Genomic DNA, 19727 nt, shown 5'->3' on the forward strand with positions numbered 1-19727 from the left:
TTACCTTGGGTGCTGAACCCCCCAAATCCCCCCCCAAAACCCACTCCCCACAACTCAACACCACTACCATAGTCCTTATGGGTGAAGGGGGGCACCTACATGTGGGTATAGTGGGTTTTCAGGGAGTTTGGAGGGCTCAACACTTACCACCAAAAGTGTAACAGGTGGGGGGGATGGGCCTGGGTCTGCCTGCCTGAAGTGCACTGCACCCATTAAAAACTGCTCCAGGGACCTGCATACTGCTGTCAGGGAGCTGGGTATGACATTTGAGGCTGGCATACAAGCTGGCAAAAAAGGTTTTGATTGTTATTTTTTTTTAGTGTGGGAGGGGGTTGGTGACCACTGGGGGACTACGAGGAGGTCACCCCCCATTCTCTCCAGTGGTCATCTGGTCAGTTGGGGCACCTTTTTGAGGCTTTGTCGTGAAAATAAAAGGACCAAGTAAACCCGGCGAAATACTGATGAATGCCGCTTTTTTTTCCATTATCCGCGAAAGCCGGCCATCTGGTAGCCACGCCCATGTCCTGCCTGCGCTACGCCCCGACACACCCCCTTGAACTTTCGCCGGCAAGGCAACGGGAAAGCGGCGATACTGTCAAAAAAGCCGCTTTCGATTATACCGATTTCGCCGCTTTTGAGAGATCGCTGGCCATCTACCAATGTATGTCGGGAAATGGCCGGTGATCACTTTCGAAAATAAGCCTGATAGGGGATGGAACTCATCTCTTATGAGGAACAGCTAAAGAGATTAGGGCTGTTCAGCTTGGAAAAGAGATGAATGAGGGGAATTATGATTGAGGTCTACAAAATCCTGAGTGGTGTAGAACAAGTAGAATGAAATCAATTTTTTACTTGTTTCAAACGTACAAAGACTAGGGGACACTCCAGGAAGTTACATGGAAATACTTTTAAAACAAATAGGAGGAAATATTTTGTCACTTAATGAATAGTTAAGCTCTGGAACTCTTTGCCGGAGGATGTGGTAACAGTGGTTAGTGTATCTGGGTTTAAAAAATTCCTGGAGGAAAAATCCATAGTCTGCTATTGAGGCAGACATGGGAAGCAACTACTTGCCCTGAGATTTGTAGTATGGAGTGTTGCCAGGATTTGAGTTTCTGTCAGGTACTTGTGACCTGGCTTTGCCACTGTTTGGAAAACCGGATATTGGGAAAGATGGTCCATTGGCTACTCTTATGCTGTTATTAAATCATTCATGTAACTGTTACCAGTCCTATATCTTTGGCATCTGTAACTTTGCTTCCAGTATGACTGCTAACTTTTTTTTGCAGCCATATGGCATTTCTATATCATGCTCTATAGCCCTACATTAATATATATGTGTTTCTACTGCATTCCACTGCTTATGCTATCAGCAATATGGGCTTCTTTTACTAAACTATGCTAGTGGTTCCCGGCATGGAAATGCGATGCAGCCCATTTGAATGAGCTGCCTCGCATTTGCCGTGCAACAATTGCTAGTTTGGTTTGGTAAAAGGGGCCCTATATGAAACTACCATAAAATAACAGTAATAGTGATAATTTCGGTAAAACTGACTGCCTCAAGAGTGGGAGGGTAGATCAGTCTACATGAACATTTAATCTTTTCACTTCTCTGTAAGAAATAGTAATGGATGATAAATTAAAGATAAGGGCTATCATATACTAATGATTTTGATAATTAGCAAAACAGGAAAGACCTAAATAATGGCACACAGCAAGCTTTACATTTCATAACCAATGCTGGAATTAACTAGACCCTCTTTAAACAGATGTTAGAAAACTATGACCATATTCTTTTAAGACTACAGCAATTACTTAAAATAATGAAATGTTAGGATGGTTTAAGCTTTACACATTAGAAAAGGACAAGCTTTTAAAAGGACAATATCATTTACATAAAGTGGAAATTTGTTTCTAAAAATAATTTACATATTTTGAACAAAGCATGTCTCACTAAATAAATATGAAGAGCAATTGCGTTTATAAAATGCAAAACCAGTTCTTGTTTCCTTTTCAAAAGCTCATGAAGAATCTATCTGTAGTTAGTTTTCAGTATCCTAATAAAGAGAGAGCTATTCTCTTCTCCCTTAAAAATGTTTGATTATTTAGCATTTCATTTATCTGAAATCAACTTTAAATCTTTTGAAGTGATGCCATTCTTAAATTAACATTTTAAAAAATTCTATTAATATGTGATTTGATTAAACAATCAAAAATATTTAGGTGCGGTGTAGTATAAGTCTGATTCCTTAATCTGCCTTGTGAGTGACTAACCTGTGGTATCTCATGGGCAGATGATCAAAGGCCCTGCACTGTTCCAAACAGCGCTCTAAAAAATAGCACTGGAACAGCATGGGGCTTTACCACCCCTATGATCAGAGATAATTACATGCAAATTTAAGCATGCAATTCTCTCCGATCATAGGGTAGAAGTGTGGGAGGATTTCAGGCACAATCCTCCCACACTTGACATTCCTCCCGCACTTGTTTGACAGGTTTGGTCTGTCAAAAGCCCAGTCCTGTCAAACACAGGGGCTGGAGGTCCATGGGACCACCAGACACCAACTACCCTGGCCCCGAGCCAAGCAAAATGGGGGCTGGAGGGGGGGTTGAGCGTGAATTCTATAACAGCTCTCCCTGGACTCCATGCTTCGGCTTCTACTTTGGTAGGTGTTTCTAACTCTGTAGTCTGTGGAACTGCTGTTACAGACTACTAGCGCAAGTCTACATCTAGGTGCCAAATGTTAAGCATGAGCATTAACGCTATTGAAAGGTGGGAGAGGGGAGATATGATGAAGACATTTAAATATCTATGCAGCATGAATGCCCAGGAGGTGAGTCTTTCAATTGAATGGATGCTCTGGAATGAGGGGGCTTAGGATGAAGGTGAAAAAGGCTAGACTCAGAAGTTACTTGAGGAAATACTTCTTCATGGAAAGGTTGGGGAATTTGTAGAATGGGCTCCCGGTGGAAGTGCTGGAGGCGAAAACAGTATCTGAATTCAAGAGATCTTGGGTCAAATACTTACGATCTGTAAGGGAGTGACAGGAAGAGTAGATGGCATGGATGGGCAGACTGGATAGGCCATATGGTCTATCTGTCTATGTTTCTATGTGTAAGTGCTCACGCCTAACTGTAGGCAGTTAGCCTCGTACATGATAGTATTCTACGCATCTAACTGCCTTACACACCCCGACCCATGGCCCTCCCTTGTCCACACCCTGTTGAAGTTGTGCACTCTGGAATTTGAGTGTGCTACTTATAGAACAGCAACTATGGGCAGTTACATATGTGCACAACTGACCTTACTCTATAAATTGCTCGCATGACATTGCACACTAAGCATAATGTTAAGCACCCAACTTTATACAATTAGGAGGATAGTGATTTCATTTCAAAATCAGTATGAGTACTTTCTGATGCATTACTTGCATCTGATTCTATGCTTGGTATCTGCAGTGCAACACTCAATATTCGGCAAAATTCTTAAATTTAGACTGGTCCAATATCAAATATATCAAAAAGATTTATGAACCTAGTCAATATCTTCTCATGTTTTTTTCAATCGATTTATACATTGTCGCACAGTCCTTCAACAAATTCTTAAGAGTAAATATACAACATTCATACATTCTTTTATCAAAGTGACCTCAGTGATCACTGAAGTCACTTTAATAAAAGAACATATGAATGTTGTATATTTACTCTTAAGAATTTGTTGAAGGACTGTTCGCGACAATGTGTAAATCCATTGAAAAAAAACATGAGAAGATATTGACTAGGTTCATAAATCTTTTTGATATATTTGATATTGTTGTATCTGCAGCATGCATGCTGGCCCATGTGTTCAAAGAGCAACTCTGCAGGGAATTTGTCTTTGTTCCTTCAAATACATTTTCAGTGTTCCTTTGTGTCTGCAAGCACTGTTTATGTTCTAAATTGTCACAGAAATGTACAAAAATCAGTAAAGAATAAATTTTCTAAAATTTCTGCATTCATTCTCATTTTCCTCAGATAACCAGGAAAATTCAATTGAACATGTTAATTTCCATCATGGAATCAACATAGCACCTGATTTTATCCATAGGCACAGGGGTTGTGTTATGATTGGGGATGTGTATATGAATTTGAATTCAATAAGATAATTATTTAGCCACATGGTCTTGAGCAAAGTAAAGGTTAAACTAAAAACATAGACTGTAGGAACTGAAAGTACAAATATTTTATTAGTGATTCAATAAATATGTTCAGCAGTTTGCAATTATATATACATAGTAACATAGTAACATAACTCACTATTAACATCTTCCAGCAGATTCACATTCAAATTTGTCTGTATTTTTAAAGAACCTAATATTTCCAACATTATCTTAAGAAAGGTAATTAGAAAAATATATCATTTCAGTACCTTTCACTTCATATTACTTCATCATGAGAAAAAGACTTGGAAAAATGACAGTTTTTCAACTGTAAAACATAGTACTATTGTAAGATTGCCAAACATTGTAATAACCATTTAATTCAGAGCTTCATCCACCCCAGTTTTTTTTGTTTGTTTTTGGTAGTTGGTTTTTGCATGGAGCAACAGACAGGAAGAGAGATTCGAGCAATTGTGAATAACTGCTTTCAAAAACTAAATATCTCCTTGAAAAGAAAGAACACAAGAAATGGTATACTTGGGTCATACCAAAGGTCTATCAAATCCAGCATCCTATTTTCAACAGTGGCCAATACCGGTCACACATACCTGGCAGGATCTTAAAGAATAGATCCAGTCCTTGTTACTTACACCTAAGGGTAAGCTGGGGCTTTCCCAAGTCTTCATATTAATGATTTAGTGACCTTTCTTCCAGTTACTTGTCTAAATCAATTTTAAACCTAGCTGTGTTAACTGATTTTACCAAGCAGCAGAAAATAGTGTTCAAAAGCACACAAATCAGGACAGCAAAAATACCACAAGACTGCAACAGCGTAGAAATCTTTAATGCCAAAGACCCAACATGGGCAGTTACAAATTCCACAGCTCAATTATGCATTGAGTGAAAAAAAAATTCCTTCTATCAGTTTAATAATACTACCTATTCTGTTAGCTTTATTGAGCATCTCTTGTTTTTAGTACTATTTGAAAGGGTGAACATTTTTACCTATTTATCTCTTCCTCCCCAGTCATTGTTTCATAGCCTACTTTTTTTTTTCTCTCTTCTCAGCCATCTTTTCTCCAAGTTGAAGAACCCAATCCTCCTGGCCTCTTTCTGTAACTGAGGCATTATATCCCTATTGTTATGTCTCCCTTCTCTAAATCTTTTATAGTTCTAGTTTATCTTTTTATAGATGAAGGGACCATAACAGAACACAGTACTCAAGGTATGGATGCACTGTGCATTCATTTAGAAGCCTTATAATGAATCTGTTGTATAGGTGGATGTGGAGATATTCAGTTGGTGAATCTTATTTTGGTGGATGGGTTTATTTTCAGTTGGTGAATCTTATTTTGTCAGGCTTGTGAGTTCTTGTACCAAGTAGAGCGCTGCTGAGCCCAGTACTTGGACCAGGTTCTGCTTGGCGGCTGGACAACCCCGGGTTTCACCTGCGCTGACCGCCATTCCCCAGAGTTTGAGCCCCTAGGTGCGGGCAGCCTGCAGGACTTATGGGACGGATCTGGAAGTGGGGTGATGAATTTATCAGCCAGGCAGGCAGCAGGTCAAGAGAGTAATCCAGGTACAAGCAGCAGTCAGTAGGCAGGCAGCAGGCAAGAGAATAATCCAGGTACAGGCAAGTCAGTAGGCAGGCGGAAGGCAAGAGAGTGATCCAGGTACAGGCAAAAGTCAGTAGGCAGGCGGCAGGCAAGAGAGTAATCCAGGTACAGGTGAAAGTCAATAGGCAGGCGGCAGGCAAGAGAGTAATCCAGATGCAGGTGAAAGTCAGTAGGCAGGCAAGAGAGTAATCCAGGTACAGGCAAGGCAGGCAAGAGAGTAATCCAGGTACAGGCGGAAGTCAGTAACGAGGGACCAGTAGATAAGAAGCAGACTACAGAGTTAGAAACACCTACCAAAGTAGAAGCCGAAGCATGGAGTCCAGGGAGAGCTCAGCTGATAAAGTGCTGGCATCTGACATCAGCAGGGAGAAGGGGCACAGCCATAGGAGAGAAGCAAGGGAAGTCAGGCAGAGGAAGAGCAGACCTAGGTGGGCGGAAGCAAAGCAATCAAGGAGCCTGAAAGCCAGGCAAAGAGAGAGAAAGAGCAGAAACAGGTGCCTGGAAGCAAAGCAGTTAAGGAGCCTACAACCACTGCTCTCTGAACAAACCCAGAGAGGGCTACACACACATGGCTCAGGCAGTGCCAGTCAAGGGTGCGTGTCGACGGGACCCTGCGCAGCCCGAGGACGCCGCTTGCGTTGAGGTAGGGGACATGACAATAATTTAAACTGTACCAACTGTACTCATGAACAATGCAAATACTCTATAACACTAGGACACCTGCAGCTGAAAAATGAGAACAAAACAAACTCATAAAGATTCCTACACAGAACCTACATGTTGCCAAAATCCCTCACTTCAGTTACACATGGAAAAAAACTGACCAAATAATCTATAAATTATTTTTATTGTTATTTTATTTGTTGCATGTGTATCCCACATTTTCCCACCTATTTGCAGGCTCAATGTGGCTTACTTAGTACCATGATGGCGATCGCCAATTCTGGTAAGAGAAAAACCTTTTCCTCCCTGTTTTGGTGATTTATTTGAAAGATACCTTGAGGCATATTTTCAAAGCACTTTGGGAGGCTAAGTTCTATAGGTTTCTATGGAACTTTGGGAGGCTAAGTGCTTTGAAAATGAGCCTGCTTGTGTTTTTGAATGACTGTCAGCCTTCCCCCAGGTTCTAGTTTAAAAGCTGCTGTATTTCCTTTTTAAATGCCAATGCCAGCAGTCTGGTCTCACATCATGGTTAAGGTAGAGCCCAACCTTCTGGAATAGGCTTCCCCTTCATCAGAATGTTGCCCAGTTCCTAACAAATCTAAAACCCTCCTCCCTGCATCATCACCTCATCCACGCATTCAGACTCCAGAGCTCTGCCTGTCTCATGGGCCCTGCACGTGGAATGAGTAGCACTTTGGAAAATGCAGCCCTAGAGGTTCTAGAATTGAGCTTTCTACCTAAGAGCCCACATTTGGTTTCCAGAACCTCTCTCCCATATTTTCCTATGTCACTAATACCCACATGTACCAAGACAGGTGGCTCCTCCCCAGCACTTACTAAAATGCTATCTAGGTGACGTGCAAGATCCACCACCTTCGCACCAGGCAGGCAAGTGACCATGTAATCTCACGTCCACCAGCCACCCAGCTATCTAAATGCCTAATAATCCAATCATCAACTACAACAGCTGTTCTAACCCTTCCCTCCTGGGCAGTAGCTCATGGAGACACATCCTCAGTGCGAGAGGATATTGCATCCCCTGGTGTGCTGGTACTGTCCACAGGATTACTTCCAGCTGCACCAGGGTGATGCTCTCCTCTCAGAAGACCTTCCTCCTCCAAAAAGCACAGGGGCTGCCAGATTGGAGGTGGCACTTCTCTACAACATCCCTGTAGGCCTCATCTATGTACCTCTCTGTCCCCCTCAGCTCCTCCAAGTCTGCTAGTCTAGCCTCAAGAGAACAGACTCGTTCTCTGAGAGCTAGATGCTCTTTGCATCGAGCACACACATATGACCTCTCACCAACTGGGAGATAATCATACATGTGACTGGATAGCACCCCTCTTACTGTTGGACTACTGTCTGCATCTTAGTATTATAGAGTTGCTTAATTAAAACTTCTTAAGGTAGTAGGGATATCATATGAATATAAAGAGCCTGAAGATTGGTTTAATTTATAATTTATTGTTTGCTTCTCAGAACCTAGTTAAATGTAATTAAAACTCTAATGAAAATGCTCCTCTTGTTGTCCTAATTAGAATAATTGACTATAAATGAAGAGTTCAGCTAGGGGTGGGGGTGGGGGGAGCTGGGGAGGATGGGTGGGAATAAGGACCGAAGTAGGCCCTACTGTGCCTTCTAGAGACTGTTAATGCTGTGGCAGAAAATTCAAGATTTAAAACTATGAGGAAAAGGGTATGGAGACTAGCTAATAAAGGTTTCTTCTTCTTCTTCTTTTTTTTTTTTAAATCTGGGTTTATCGATATCCTACAATTCCTCTTTTAAAACCAATACTTAAGTTACCAAGCACAGAATAAAATAATATCACTTACCCATAGAAATGTCCTCTTCTCTCAGAACTTCTCAGAAAGAAAGTTAAGTGGGACCTTTCCTCTCTATATAGTTTGGATTCTAATTAAGTACAAAATTCAATGCTACTGAATTATTCATAAAATAGCAATATGGATGGAATCAAAACTACATTAGGGTCAATACTCAAAGAGATATAACCAGCCAGAAATGGTTCCTAGCTGGTAAAATAATTTGTGGAGGCCTATCCACTGATATTGAGTGGCACTTAACCAGTTAGTGCAGCTGAATATCAGGAATACTACTACTACTACTACTATTTAGCATTTCTATAGCGCTACAAGGCATACGCAGCGCTGCACAAACATAGAAGAAAGACAGTCCCTGCTCAAAGAGCTTACAATCTAATAGACAAAAAAATAAATAAAGTAAGCAAATCAAATCAATTAATGTGGACGGGAAGGAAGAGAGGAGGGTAGGTGGAGGCGAGTGGTTACGAGTCAAAAGCAATGTTGAAGAGGTGGGCTTTCGGTCTAGATTTAAAGGTGGCCAAGGATGGGGCAAGACGTAGGGGCTCAGGAAGTTTATTCCAGGCGTAGGGTGCAGCGAGACAGAAGGCACAAAGTCTGGAGTTGGCAGTAGTGGAGAAGGGAACAGATAAGAAGGATTTATCCATGGAGCGGAGTGCACGGGAAGGGGTGTAGGGAAGGACGAGTGTGGAGAGATACTGGGGAGCAGCAGAGTGAATACATTTATAGGTTAGCAGAAGAAGTTTGAACAGGATGCGAAAACGGATAGGGAGCCAGTGAAGGGTCTTGAGGAGAGGGGTAGTATGAGTAAAGCAACCCTGGCGGAAGATGAGACGGGCAGCAGAGTTTTGAACCGACTGGAGAGGGGAGAGGTGACTAAGTAGGAGGCCAGCAAGAAGCAGATTGCAGTAGTCTAAACGAGAGGTGACAAGGGTGTGGATGAGGGTTTTGGTAGAGTGCTCGGAAAGAAAGGGGCTGATTTTACGGATGTTGTAAAGAAAGAAATGACAGGTCTTGGCGGTCTGCTGGATATGAGCAGAGAAGGAGAGAGAAGAGTCAAAGATGACCCCAAGGTTTCGAGCTGAGGAGACAGGGAGAATGAGAGAGCCATCAACAGAAATAGAAAACGGGGGGAGCGGGGAGGTGGGTTTGGGGGGGAAAATGAGAAGCTCGGTTTTGGTCATATTTAATTTCAGGTGGCGTTGAGACATCCAGGCAGCAATGTCAGACAAGCACGCTGAAACTTTGGTTTGGATGCAAGGTGAGATATCAGGGGTAGAAAGGTAGATTTGGGAGTCATCAGCATAGAGATGGTAGGAAAAGCCATGGGATGAGATTAATGAACCAAGGGAAGAAGTGTAGATAGAAAAGAGGAGGGGACCAAGAACAGAACCCTGAGGTACGCCGACAGGCAGAGGGATAGAAGTAGAAGAGGATCCACCAGAGTGAACACTAAAGGTGCGGAGGGAGAGGTAGGAAGAGAACCAGGAAAGGACAGAGCCCTGGAATCCAAGTGAGGACAGGGTATCAAGAAGTATGCTGTGATCGACAGTGTCAAAAGCAGCGGAAAGATCATGAGGATGGAATATTGACCTCTGGATTTAGCCAGTAATAGGTCATTGGAGACTTTAGTAAGCGCAGTTTCGGTTGAGTGGAGAGGGCGAAAACCAGATTGTAATGGGTCAAGAATAGCATGTGAGGAGAGAAAATCAAGGCAGCGGCTGTGAACAGCACGCTCAAGTAATTTGGAGAGAAAAGGAAGGAGGGAGATGGGTCAGTAATTAGAGGGACAAGTAGGGTCAAGTGACGGCTTCTTAAGGAGAGGTGTGACCACAGCATGTTTAAAGGCAGCAGGGACAGTCACAGTGGAAAGTGAGAGGTTGAGAATGTGACAGATAAAAGGAATAAGAGTAGGAGAGATGGCATTAAGAAGGTGGGTGGGAATGGGATCAGAGGAACAGGTGGTACATTTTGAGGAAGAAAGGAGAAGTGTAGTTTCCTCAATAGTAACTTCAGGAAAGGAGGAAAGGGAATGAGGGGAAGGAGAGAGAGGGGAACGGACTAGTGGAGGGAGAGCTGGTGAGGTAGAGAAAGCAAGGTTTATCTTTTGAACCTTGTTGTGAAAGAATTCAGCAAGGGTCTGAGGAGATAATGAAGGGGGAGTTGCTAAACTGACGGCCGGCTATTTTGGGGTGCTCCTGGGCAGAGTCAGTACTTATGCGGTTAAGTGTGGGTTTTTACTACTTTACCGCTTAAGTTAAGCGGCCAAACTGGACTGCAGAAAACTCAGTCCTATCATTATATGGCATCGCTTAGGGGGTTAAATGCTGAATATCACACAACCTGGCACTGAATATCTGGGAAGAAAACCAGTGGTGGCTAAAAAATGCTCACCACTGCCAGCTGAATCTGTGCCCCTTTGCTATTTTGCTGTAGGCTCAATGCCCCCATTGTGAATTCTCGTTATTGGACTGCCAGCATGCGCAGTCACAAGGACAACGACATGCCAGGGTACTGACAGAAGAACCAGAGGGAGTAGTAGTGAGAAAAGATGCTAAAAGCTATGCTCTCCTGCTGTACTTCTCCTTCCCAACATAACAAAGTGTTCCGCTGCACATTAACTATACAAGTGCTTAGATAATTTGAAATAAGTAAGACAAACTGCTTCTGATTGAACAGGCAATATCTGGCCAATAGGAACAAATATTTGACCATGTTACATCAATCCATGTGTGTTGATGAGTATGTTAACTAGCCATGCTGTGAACACCAAGATTTTCAACTTAGCTATCTGAAAAGTGCATTATGCATCTGGACGTAAGGCCTATTCTTCATATCTAGGAGCTTAGATGTCTGCAGTTTCTAACCATACAAATCCTGAGGTTAGTTAGAAATTTCATTGGCAATTGCTGTCATGATTCAAGGGATTTGCACTGCAAAATGGAAGCACATTTTCACAACGAGATATACATCAATTCTTTTCTCTTTAAATAATCATCAATTTCTATGTAAATACAACAAATTAAAATTTAGCTCCACATTGTTAAAACACAGCTGTGCTTAATCATCCTGAGATGGCTTAATCATATAACTACATTAGCTGTATTCTTACCTACTGTTGAACTTCTCTGGATGTTTTTCTCGCATGATGTGGAATCTGTGTGCAATGGAAGCATCCTACCAGGAAAAAGAAATCTGTGAGTCTGTCATTATAGAAAAATGCAAAGTTTAAAACAAAAAAGTGCAACATAAATTGAAAACTAAATTTGTTGTGTGGAATGATAATGCCTTTAGATTTACAAAGAGAAGCTGCAACAGTTTCCTGTATTACGCCTACCTAGACCACCTGACTGCTAAATTATGCAAAAGGAGTTCTTACTTCAAAGTACAAAGATACTTTTCAGTGAACTCTGTGGTTCTTTCTACAAATTCACTTTGATAGATTGGTAAACTAAATTATTATATATGTACTTCAATTAATAAAGATCATTGGTACAACAGAAGCCAAATTTTGCAGTAACTTTGTAATATATGCATACATACAAGTCTAAATAAAAGTGGTACATAGAATGAAAGTCCTGGCTTGATCATATGTTCAGCCTGTGGACAGAGGTATTACCACTGTGAACCTCAGGCGAGGACCCTCGGGGAAGGAGCCCGAGCGGCAGGGATAAGGACAAAGACTCCGATATGGACAGCGACTCTGAGTATGACAGCAGGCAAGACACCCACCGGACTGGTGCCCAGGTTCGGAGCCTGGTTGAAGCAGCAGTTGCTCTCTCGACAGAGAATGTTCCCATGGAGTGTTTAAAACTCAGGAAGGTGTATCTGGCTGGTACATTTGACAGTGGTGGAAGGAGAGATGAGCAGCAACCTCCTTGGAATTGCTAGTTCCCCATGGGCCCTGAACAGCTGAACAAAGGAATAATGGAACTGGATTTTTTGGCTCTGATGGAGGGAGTGCCACCCGAAGTGAAGGTGGTGACACCTGGGGTGGAGCCCCTTGCATCTGAGCTGGGGGACAGACCCGGGACATTGACAAAGACTGCTAGTAAAGGACCGCCGATCCTATGAAAGATATCCCTGGATGGGGAGAAAAGCCTTCCAAAGCCGGTCACTTTGCTGAAGTCGAATGTTCCTGGGCTCTGGAGATGGAGTGGATGGTGAGGCACCCCAAGGTAGAGAGGTTGTTGAAGAGACTCAGTATTAGCCCAACTATTGTTGGGGGACGGGGCGCAATAATCCTGCTTCTTGAGAACATGGATGGGAATTGGCTGGGAAACCCAGTGCCAAAGGAGATACTGGAGGGGTCTTGGATTGAGCGGGGGGGGGGGGGGGGGGGGGGTGGAGAAGGCTGGAGGAAAGAAACCTCCCCAAGTCGAGTACATATCTAATTAAAAGTGGTTGTTATGGGACATGTGGGGAGTAGGGTAGCCCTATGTGTCTCTGCCTGTCATGAGTGTGGTACATACCAGGAGAGAAGGTAAAATTATGTATCATACCTGATAATTTTCTTTCCATTAATCATAGCTGATCAATCCATAGACTGGTGGGTTGTGTCCATATACCAGCAGGTGGAGATAGAGAGCAATCCTTTTGCCTCCCTAAATGTGGTCATGTGCTGCCGGAAACTCCTCAGTATGTTCTCTATCTCAGCAGGTGGTGGTCACACACAGCAGCAGCTCTGGCTAGGTCTCCAAGCCTAATTTTAGGTTTTGTTGAGTACCTGGGGTTGAGGGCTCTTCTTGAGCAAGTGCAAACCTGGTGGTGCCAGGTCCCTCCTTTTCTCCCCCCTCCCGCTGGCTCCATTGAAAAAAAAAAAATTTAGACGTCCTTAAGGGCGTTTATTTCAACGTTTATTTAAACGTTTATTGCAGCTACTCACTGGGACACCAGTTCGTTACAGCTCGGAGCGAGAAGCAGGTAATTTTTACCTTTTTATAGCGGGCAGGGGGTTCCCCGATCGATCTCCACGTGGCCTATGGCATCGGAGGGCGAGGGCGCGAAGAATCGCTCCCCGGAACGCGTGTGCGCTTCTAGCGGGGATGCGGGGGTCTTAAAGTCTGATTCGCCCTTGTTGGGTGTCAGTTTGGAGGCCGGACAGTGTCCCGGTTCTTCCTCCGGTGCGGCGTTTTTCCCCGCCATAAACGCCCATCCCCCGCTGCTCGCCTCCGCTATCTTGGCCGGCCACTCTGCTTGGACGGCTTCTTCTTGGGCCGCCCTTGAGCTGGGAGACGTTAATGCCATGGCCGCCCTTGATTTGGGTGACGGCAAAAAAGCGGCTAAAGTGTCGCGCCGGACGCCATCTTGGATGGGCAGCATGTTTCTCCCCCGCTCTTGCGAGCGCCGGTTGAGGGTGCCTCTAGGGCTGTGGCCCAGGCTGCTGAAGTGCACAGTCTGGGGGGTTTCTCCCCCGAGTTTATTTTGCTGCTGCATCAGGCCTTCCTTATGCAAAACGCTGCCCCTGCTCCCTTGTCCGATAAAGGGGTTGAGGCCACCGGAAGTAAACGCCCTCGGGTGGATTCCCAGGCCTTAAAGGACTCTGTCTCCTCTGATGTAGATGAGGGCAGTGTATCTGTGTTCTCCCAACGGTCCTTTGGGGATTCCTTGGAGGAGACGGATTCCCGCTCGGATGGAGCGGATGACCCCTCTGCAGCGCGGATCTTTCACTCAGAGGATTTGCCCAACCTGTTAGTGCAGGCCATGAGCATTTTGAAGATTTCCTCTCCAGAGGACGTCTCTCCCTCAGCCCCTGTTGGCTCCGCCATTATGCTGGGGACGAAGCGCCCGCCTAGAACCTTCCAAGTGCATGATGCCATGCACACCTTAATTTCGGCTCAATGGGATGTCCCGGAAGCGAGCCTCAAAGTGGCTAGGGCTATGTCCCGCCTCTATCCTTTGCCTGAAAGTGAACGGGAGGCTTTTCTTTGGCCTACCGTGGATTCTTTAATCACTGCGGTGACTAAGAAAACGACGTTGCCGGTGGAAGGTGGCACGGCCCTAAAGGACGCCCAAGACAGAAGATTGGAGGCGGCCTTAAGGTCGTCCTTCGAGGCGGCTGCCTTAAGTTTGCAGGCCTCAGTTTGCGGCTCCTATGTGGCCAGGGCGTGCCTGACGATTGTGCAGTGGGCTTCCCCCTCGGATCCTTCCTTGAGGGCTGATTGGCTGGCCCTGGAATCGGGCTTGGCTTATTTGGCAGACTTACTGTATGATGTCTTGAGAGCCTCGGCTAAAGGTATGGCTCAGACAGCCTCTGCGCGGCGGTGGCTTTGGCTGAAGCATTGGTCTGCTGACCACGCCTCTAAGTCCCGCCTGGCTAAGTTGCCTTTTAAAGGCAAGCTGCTCTTTGGGGTCGAGCTGGACAAAATTGTGACCGATCTCGGCACGTCTAAGGGCAAGAGGTTACCAGAGGTCAGGGCTCGGGCCAGTGCTCGCCCCGGTAACTCCAGAGGACGGTTTCAGGAAGCCCGTCGGTACCGCCCGGGCAAGTCGGGCTCCTCTGCCCCCTCTTCCTTCAAGAGGAACTTCTCCCCCAAGCAGCATTCCTTTCGCAGAGACCGCCGTCCCGGAGGTGCGCCCTCCGATCCTCCCCCAGGGTCTCGTACCCAATGACGGGGTCCTGGTCCATGGCCCAGTGCAGATTGGAGGACGCCTGTCCTCATTTCTGGGCGAGTGGACCAGGGTAACTTCAGACACTTGGGTGCTGGAAGTCATCAGAGACGGCTACAAGCTAGAGTTCTGCCGACCCTTAAGAGACGGGTTTGTACTCTCTCCCTGCAAGTCTCCGGTCAAAGCTGTGGCAGTGCAGCAGACCTTGGACAATCTGATCCACCTGGGTGCGGTCGTTCCGGTGCCAGAAAATCAGCTTGGCAAGGGACGTTACTCCATTTACTTTGTGGTACCAAAGAAAGGAGGTTCTGTACGGCCTATCCTCGACCTCAAAGGGGTCAATCGGGCCTTGAAAGTTCGGCACTTTCGCATGGAGACTCTCCGCTCTGTTATAGCGGCAGTGAAGGCAGGGGAGTTCCTGGCATCCTTGGACATCAAGGAAGCGTACTTGCATATTCCCATCTGGCCTCCTAATCAATGCTTTCTGCGTTTTGCAGTCCTGGGCCGACACTTCCAGTTCAGAGCCTTCCCGTTCGGGTTGGCTACTGCTCCGCGGACCTTCTCCAAAGTAATGGTGGTCTTCGCGGCCTTCCTGCGAAAGGAAGGAGTACAAGTCCATCCTTATCTGGACGACTGGTTGATCCGAGCCCCCTCTTATGCAGAGTGCGGCAAAGCTGTGGACCGGGTGATTGCTCTTTTGAGCTCCCTGGGGTGGATCATCAACTGGGAGAAAAGCCAGCTGCGCCCGACTCAGTCCCTGGAGTATCTGGGAGTTCGATTCGACACCCAAGTGGGCAGAGTGTTCCTGCCGGACAATCGGATTGTCAAACTTCAGGCTCAGGTGGACCAGTTCCTAGTAGCCTCTCCGCTTCGGGCTTGGGACTATGTGCAGCTGTTGGGCTCTATGACAGCCACGATGGAAGTAGTGCCCTGGGCCAGGGCTCATATGAGACCACTACAACACTCTCTGCTGCAGCGCTGGACTCCGGTGTCGGAGGATTATGCTGTGCGCCTTCCCTTGGATCCAGCAGTGCGCAAGGCGCTGAGCTGGTGGCTGAAGACAGACAAGTTGTCTGCAGGGATGCCTCTTGTGACCCCGGAGTGGATTGTCGTCACGACGGACGCCTCTTTGACGGGCTGGGGAACCCACTGCTTGGGAAGGACAGCGCAGGGGCTCTGGTCTCCTGCAGTGGCAAAGTGGTCTATCAACCTCCTGGAACTCAGAGCCATTCGGTTGGCACTTTTGGAGTTCCTCCCGGTACTGGCGTTGAAGCCAGTACGGGTCCTGTCGGACAATGCCACGGCTGTGGCCTATGTCAACCGCCAGGGAGGTACCAAGAGCGACCCTCTAGCCAAGGAGGCCATGAATTTATGCCAGTGGGCGGAAGCGAACCTGGAACAGCTGTCAGCGGCCCACATTGCCGGAGTCATGAATGTCAAGGCGGACTTTCTCAGTCGCCATACCTTGGATCCCGGAGAGTGGCAGTTATCGGCTCAGGCGTTCTTGGACATCACGAAGCGCTGGGGCCAGCCGAGCCTAGATCTGATGGCGTCATCGGCCAATTGCCAAGTACCGCGCTTTTTCAGCAGAGGACGGGACCCTCGATCTCTGGGAGTAGATGCTCTTCTCCAACAGTGGCCGACACAGGAGCTTCTCTATGTGTTCCCGCCCTGGCCCATGTTGGGCAGGGTACTAGACCGGGTGGCAAAGCATCCGGGCCGGATAATCCTGGTGGGTCCGGACTGGCCCAGACGTCCCTGGTATGCGGACTTGATCAGGCTCTCAGTGGACGACCTTCTGCGGCTGCCAGTGGAGCAGGGCCTGTTGCATCAGGGTCCCGTGGTGATGGAGGATCCCTCCCCCTTTGGTCTTACGGCCTGGCTATTGAGCGGCAGCGTCTGAGGAAGAAGGGCTTCTCAGACAAGGTCATCGCCACTATGCTGAGAGTGAGGAAGCGCTCTACTTCTACTGCTTACGCCAGGGTTTGGCGTACCTTTGCAGCGTGGTGTGAAGCAGGCTCACTTTCTCCCTTCACTGCTCCAATTTCTTCAGTGTTGGCGTTCCTGCAAGAAGGTCTGGAGAAAGGCCTGTCGCTCAGTTCCCTTAAAGTCCAGGTAGCGGCTCTGGCTTGCTTCAGGGGCCGCCTGAAGGGTGCTTCCCTGGCTTCGCAGCCAGATGTGGTGCGTTTTCTCAAGGGAGTTAATCACCTGCGCCCTCCTCTGCACTCAGTGGTGCCTGCGTGGAATCTCAACCTGGTGCTAAGAGCCTTGCAGAAGCCGCCTTTTGAACCCTTGTCGAGGGCATCTCTGAAAGACCTGACGTTGAAAGCAGTCTTTTTGGTGGCTATCACTTCAGCCAGGAGAGTTTCCGAGCTCCAGGCACTCTCATGTCGAGAGCCTTTTCTGCAGGTCACTGAGGCAGGAGTGACTATTCGCACAGTGCCTTCCTTCCTGCCCAAGATTGTTTCTCGCTTCCATGTGAATCAGCAGCTCTGTCTCCCTTCCTTTCGTAGGGAGGACTACCCAGAGGAATACTCTGCTCTCAAATATCTGGATGTGAGACGAGTCATCATCAGATACTTGGAAGTGACCAATGATTTCCGGAAGTCTGATCATCTGTTTGTCCTGTTTGCAGGTCCTCGTAAGGGTCTGCAGGCTGCTAAGCCTACAGTGGCAAGATGGGTCAAGGAAGCCATTGCAGCGGCTTATGTGGCCGCGGGGAAGGTGCCGCCTATCCAGCTGAAGGCTCACTCCACTAGAGCTCAGGCAGCCTCGATGGCAGAGGCCGGGTCCGTCTCCTTGGAAGAGATATGCAAGGCGGCAACTTGGGCTTCGGCCCATACCTTCTGCAGACATTACCGCTTGACTGTGGCTGCTCGGGCGGAGGCCCGGTTTGGAGCTTCAGTGTTGCAGTCAGGGATTTCAATGTCCCGCCCTGGGTGAGTACTGCTTCGGTACATCCCACCAGTCTATGGATTGATCAGCATGATGATATGGAAGGTAAAATTATGTATCATACCTGATAATTTTCTTTCCATTAATCATAGCTGATCAATCCATAGCCCCTCCCAGATATCTGTACTGTTTATATTCTGGTTGCATTTCAGGTTCAAGTTTAGTCTTCAGTTCCTGTTCAGGAGGACTTCGTGTTCAAGTTTTTTCAATTGGATTCTTCAAGAGTTGAGACGAGTTTGTGTTACAGTGAGCTGCTGCATTCCTCTCCCCTCCGTTTTACGGGGCTGGATTGAGACATAAATTCTGCCGGCGCTCCCTCCCGCTTCGTGCGGCTGTAGGGCAGCTTTGTACCCCTCCCGCTTTCGCGGTGTTAGGGTCGGTCAGCTCCTCCCGCGGTTGCGGTTGCAGGATAAGCCAGATCCCCCCGCATCGGCGGGGTGGTGTCCCTCCCCCGCTCCGCGGGGATGAGCTGGACGGATTCCCCTCCCCCACTTGTGTGGGGATGAGCTGGGTTAATTCCCCTCCCCCGTTTCGGCGGTGCTGAGCTGGGCAGAGTGTCCCTTTGTGGGTGTAATTCTCTAAGTGCTGAGTCCTGCGGATGGAGCTTGGATATCGACATACTGAGAAGTGTCCGGCAGCACATGACCACATATAGGGAGGCAAAAGGATTGCTCTCTATCTCCACCTGCTGGTAGATGGACACAACCCACCAGTCTATGGATTGATCAGCATGATGATATGGAAGAGTGGATTCGCAAAGCCACTTACCAATGTCTGGGGCCTGACCCAAGCTATTCTTTGGGACCGACTGACCCCAGAGTCAAAAGTTATATTTATTTTATTATTTGTTACATTTGTACCCTGCACTTTCCCACTCATGGCAGGTTCAATGTGGCAGGCAATGGAGGGTTAAGTGACTTGCCCAGAGTCACAAGGAGCTGCCTGTGCCGGGAATTGAACTCAGTTCCTCAGTTCCCTAGGACCAAAGTCCACCACCCTAACCACTAGGCCACTCAGGAATGGAACATTGGGCGATCCATTTACAAGCATCAGGCAGAAATTGTGGATTCGGGCCACCAATTTCAGGTTTATGATGCCCCAAGATTAATACATAGGGGACTGATTGTGAAGAAACCATACCCCAAGTGGTATGGCTGAACAGAGTTTTGAGTAGGACTCAGGTTCATGAAAGACTTTTCTGTTTCACTGTTTAAAATGAGGGGGTTGGATTTATGCAATAAAAATCTGTGGGGACAAATAAAAGGAAATTTCTGGTTGGACCTAGGCCCTGGTTAGATAAGGATAATGAAAGAAAGAAATGTTTGAGTTTAAAATAAATGTATTATGTAGAAAAAAATAAAAATTGAGTTGGACCCAGGTCTGAAGTGATGGGTAGGTTACAGTTGTTGTGGAAATAACAGGGGCAAGATGAACATATGAAAATAATATGTTTACAGAAAACTGTAAGTGTTAAAGATGTGTTGAATAGTTAAAGTTTGATTGGAAATAATTCTCTTTTAAATGTGGGAGGTGTTAGGGGGGCATGATCATGTGTATGGTATAAAGGCTGAAGAGAAAGTACTGTTTATGTAGGTAATGCAAGAAAAATGTAATTACTGAGTTAACTGCTGTAGAGAAAAAACTGTGTGTAAGTTCCTAATTGTGCGTGGGAAGATGGTGGGAAATGTATTTTGACTAAATGATTAGTGATGGGGAAGTAGTTAAATGTATGTGGCACATGCAATAGTAAAAATTCAGCACATGATAATTCAAATACTGTACATTAAAATTTTTTGAGTACAACATTTTCTAATCCTTTTTGGGGTTAGTGTACAGTTATACCATTTCATCTATTCAGAAAGTATCTCTCTATATAAAAAGCAACACCAACGTTCTATGAAGCCTCC

The 19727-nt window shown here is 46.3% G+C and overlaps 1 protein-coding gene and 1 long non-coding RNA gene across 2 annotated transcripts in view; one reads left to right on the forward strand and one right to left on the reverse strand.

Moving 5' to 3' along the window:
* Window positions 1-19727, reverse strand: part of DGKB (diacylglycerol kinase beta) — an 876561-nt gene that overhangs the window by 409677 nt on the left and 447157 nt on the right. The window contains exon 19 of the mRNA XM_030201293.1: window positions 11369-11433. Within this exon, the coding sequence (XP_030057153.1) occupies window positions 11369-11433 (65 nt within the window). The remainder of the gene's footprint in view (window positions 1-11368; window positions 11434-19727) is intronic.
* Window positions 2985-5197, forward strand: LOC115469038. Its single transcript, XR_003941951.1, has 3 exons — window positions 2985-3099; window positions 4770-4774; window positions 5181-5197. It is a non-coding gene; the product is annotated as an uncharacterized LOC115469038 (long non-coding RNA).

Source organism: Microcaecilia unicolor, chromosome 1, assembly GCF_901765095.1.
Source record: "Microcaecilia unicolor chromosome 1, aMicUni1.1, whole genome shotgun sequence".
Classification (NCBI taxonomy): Eukaryota; Metazoa; Chordata; class Amphibia; order Gymnophiona; family Siphonopidae; genus Microcaecilia; species Microcaecilia unicolor.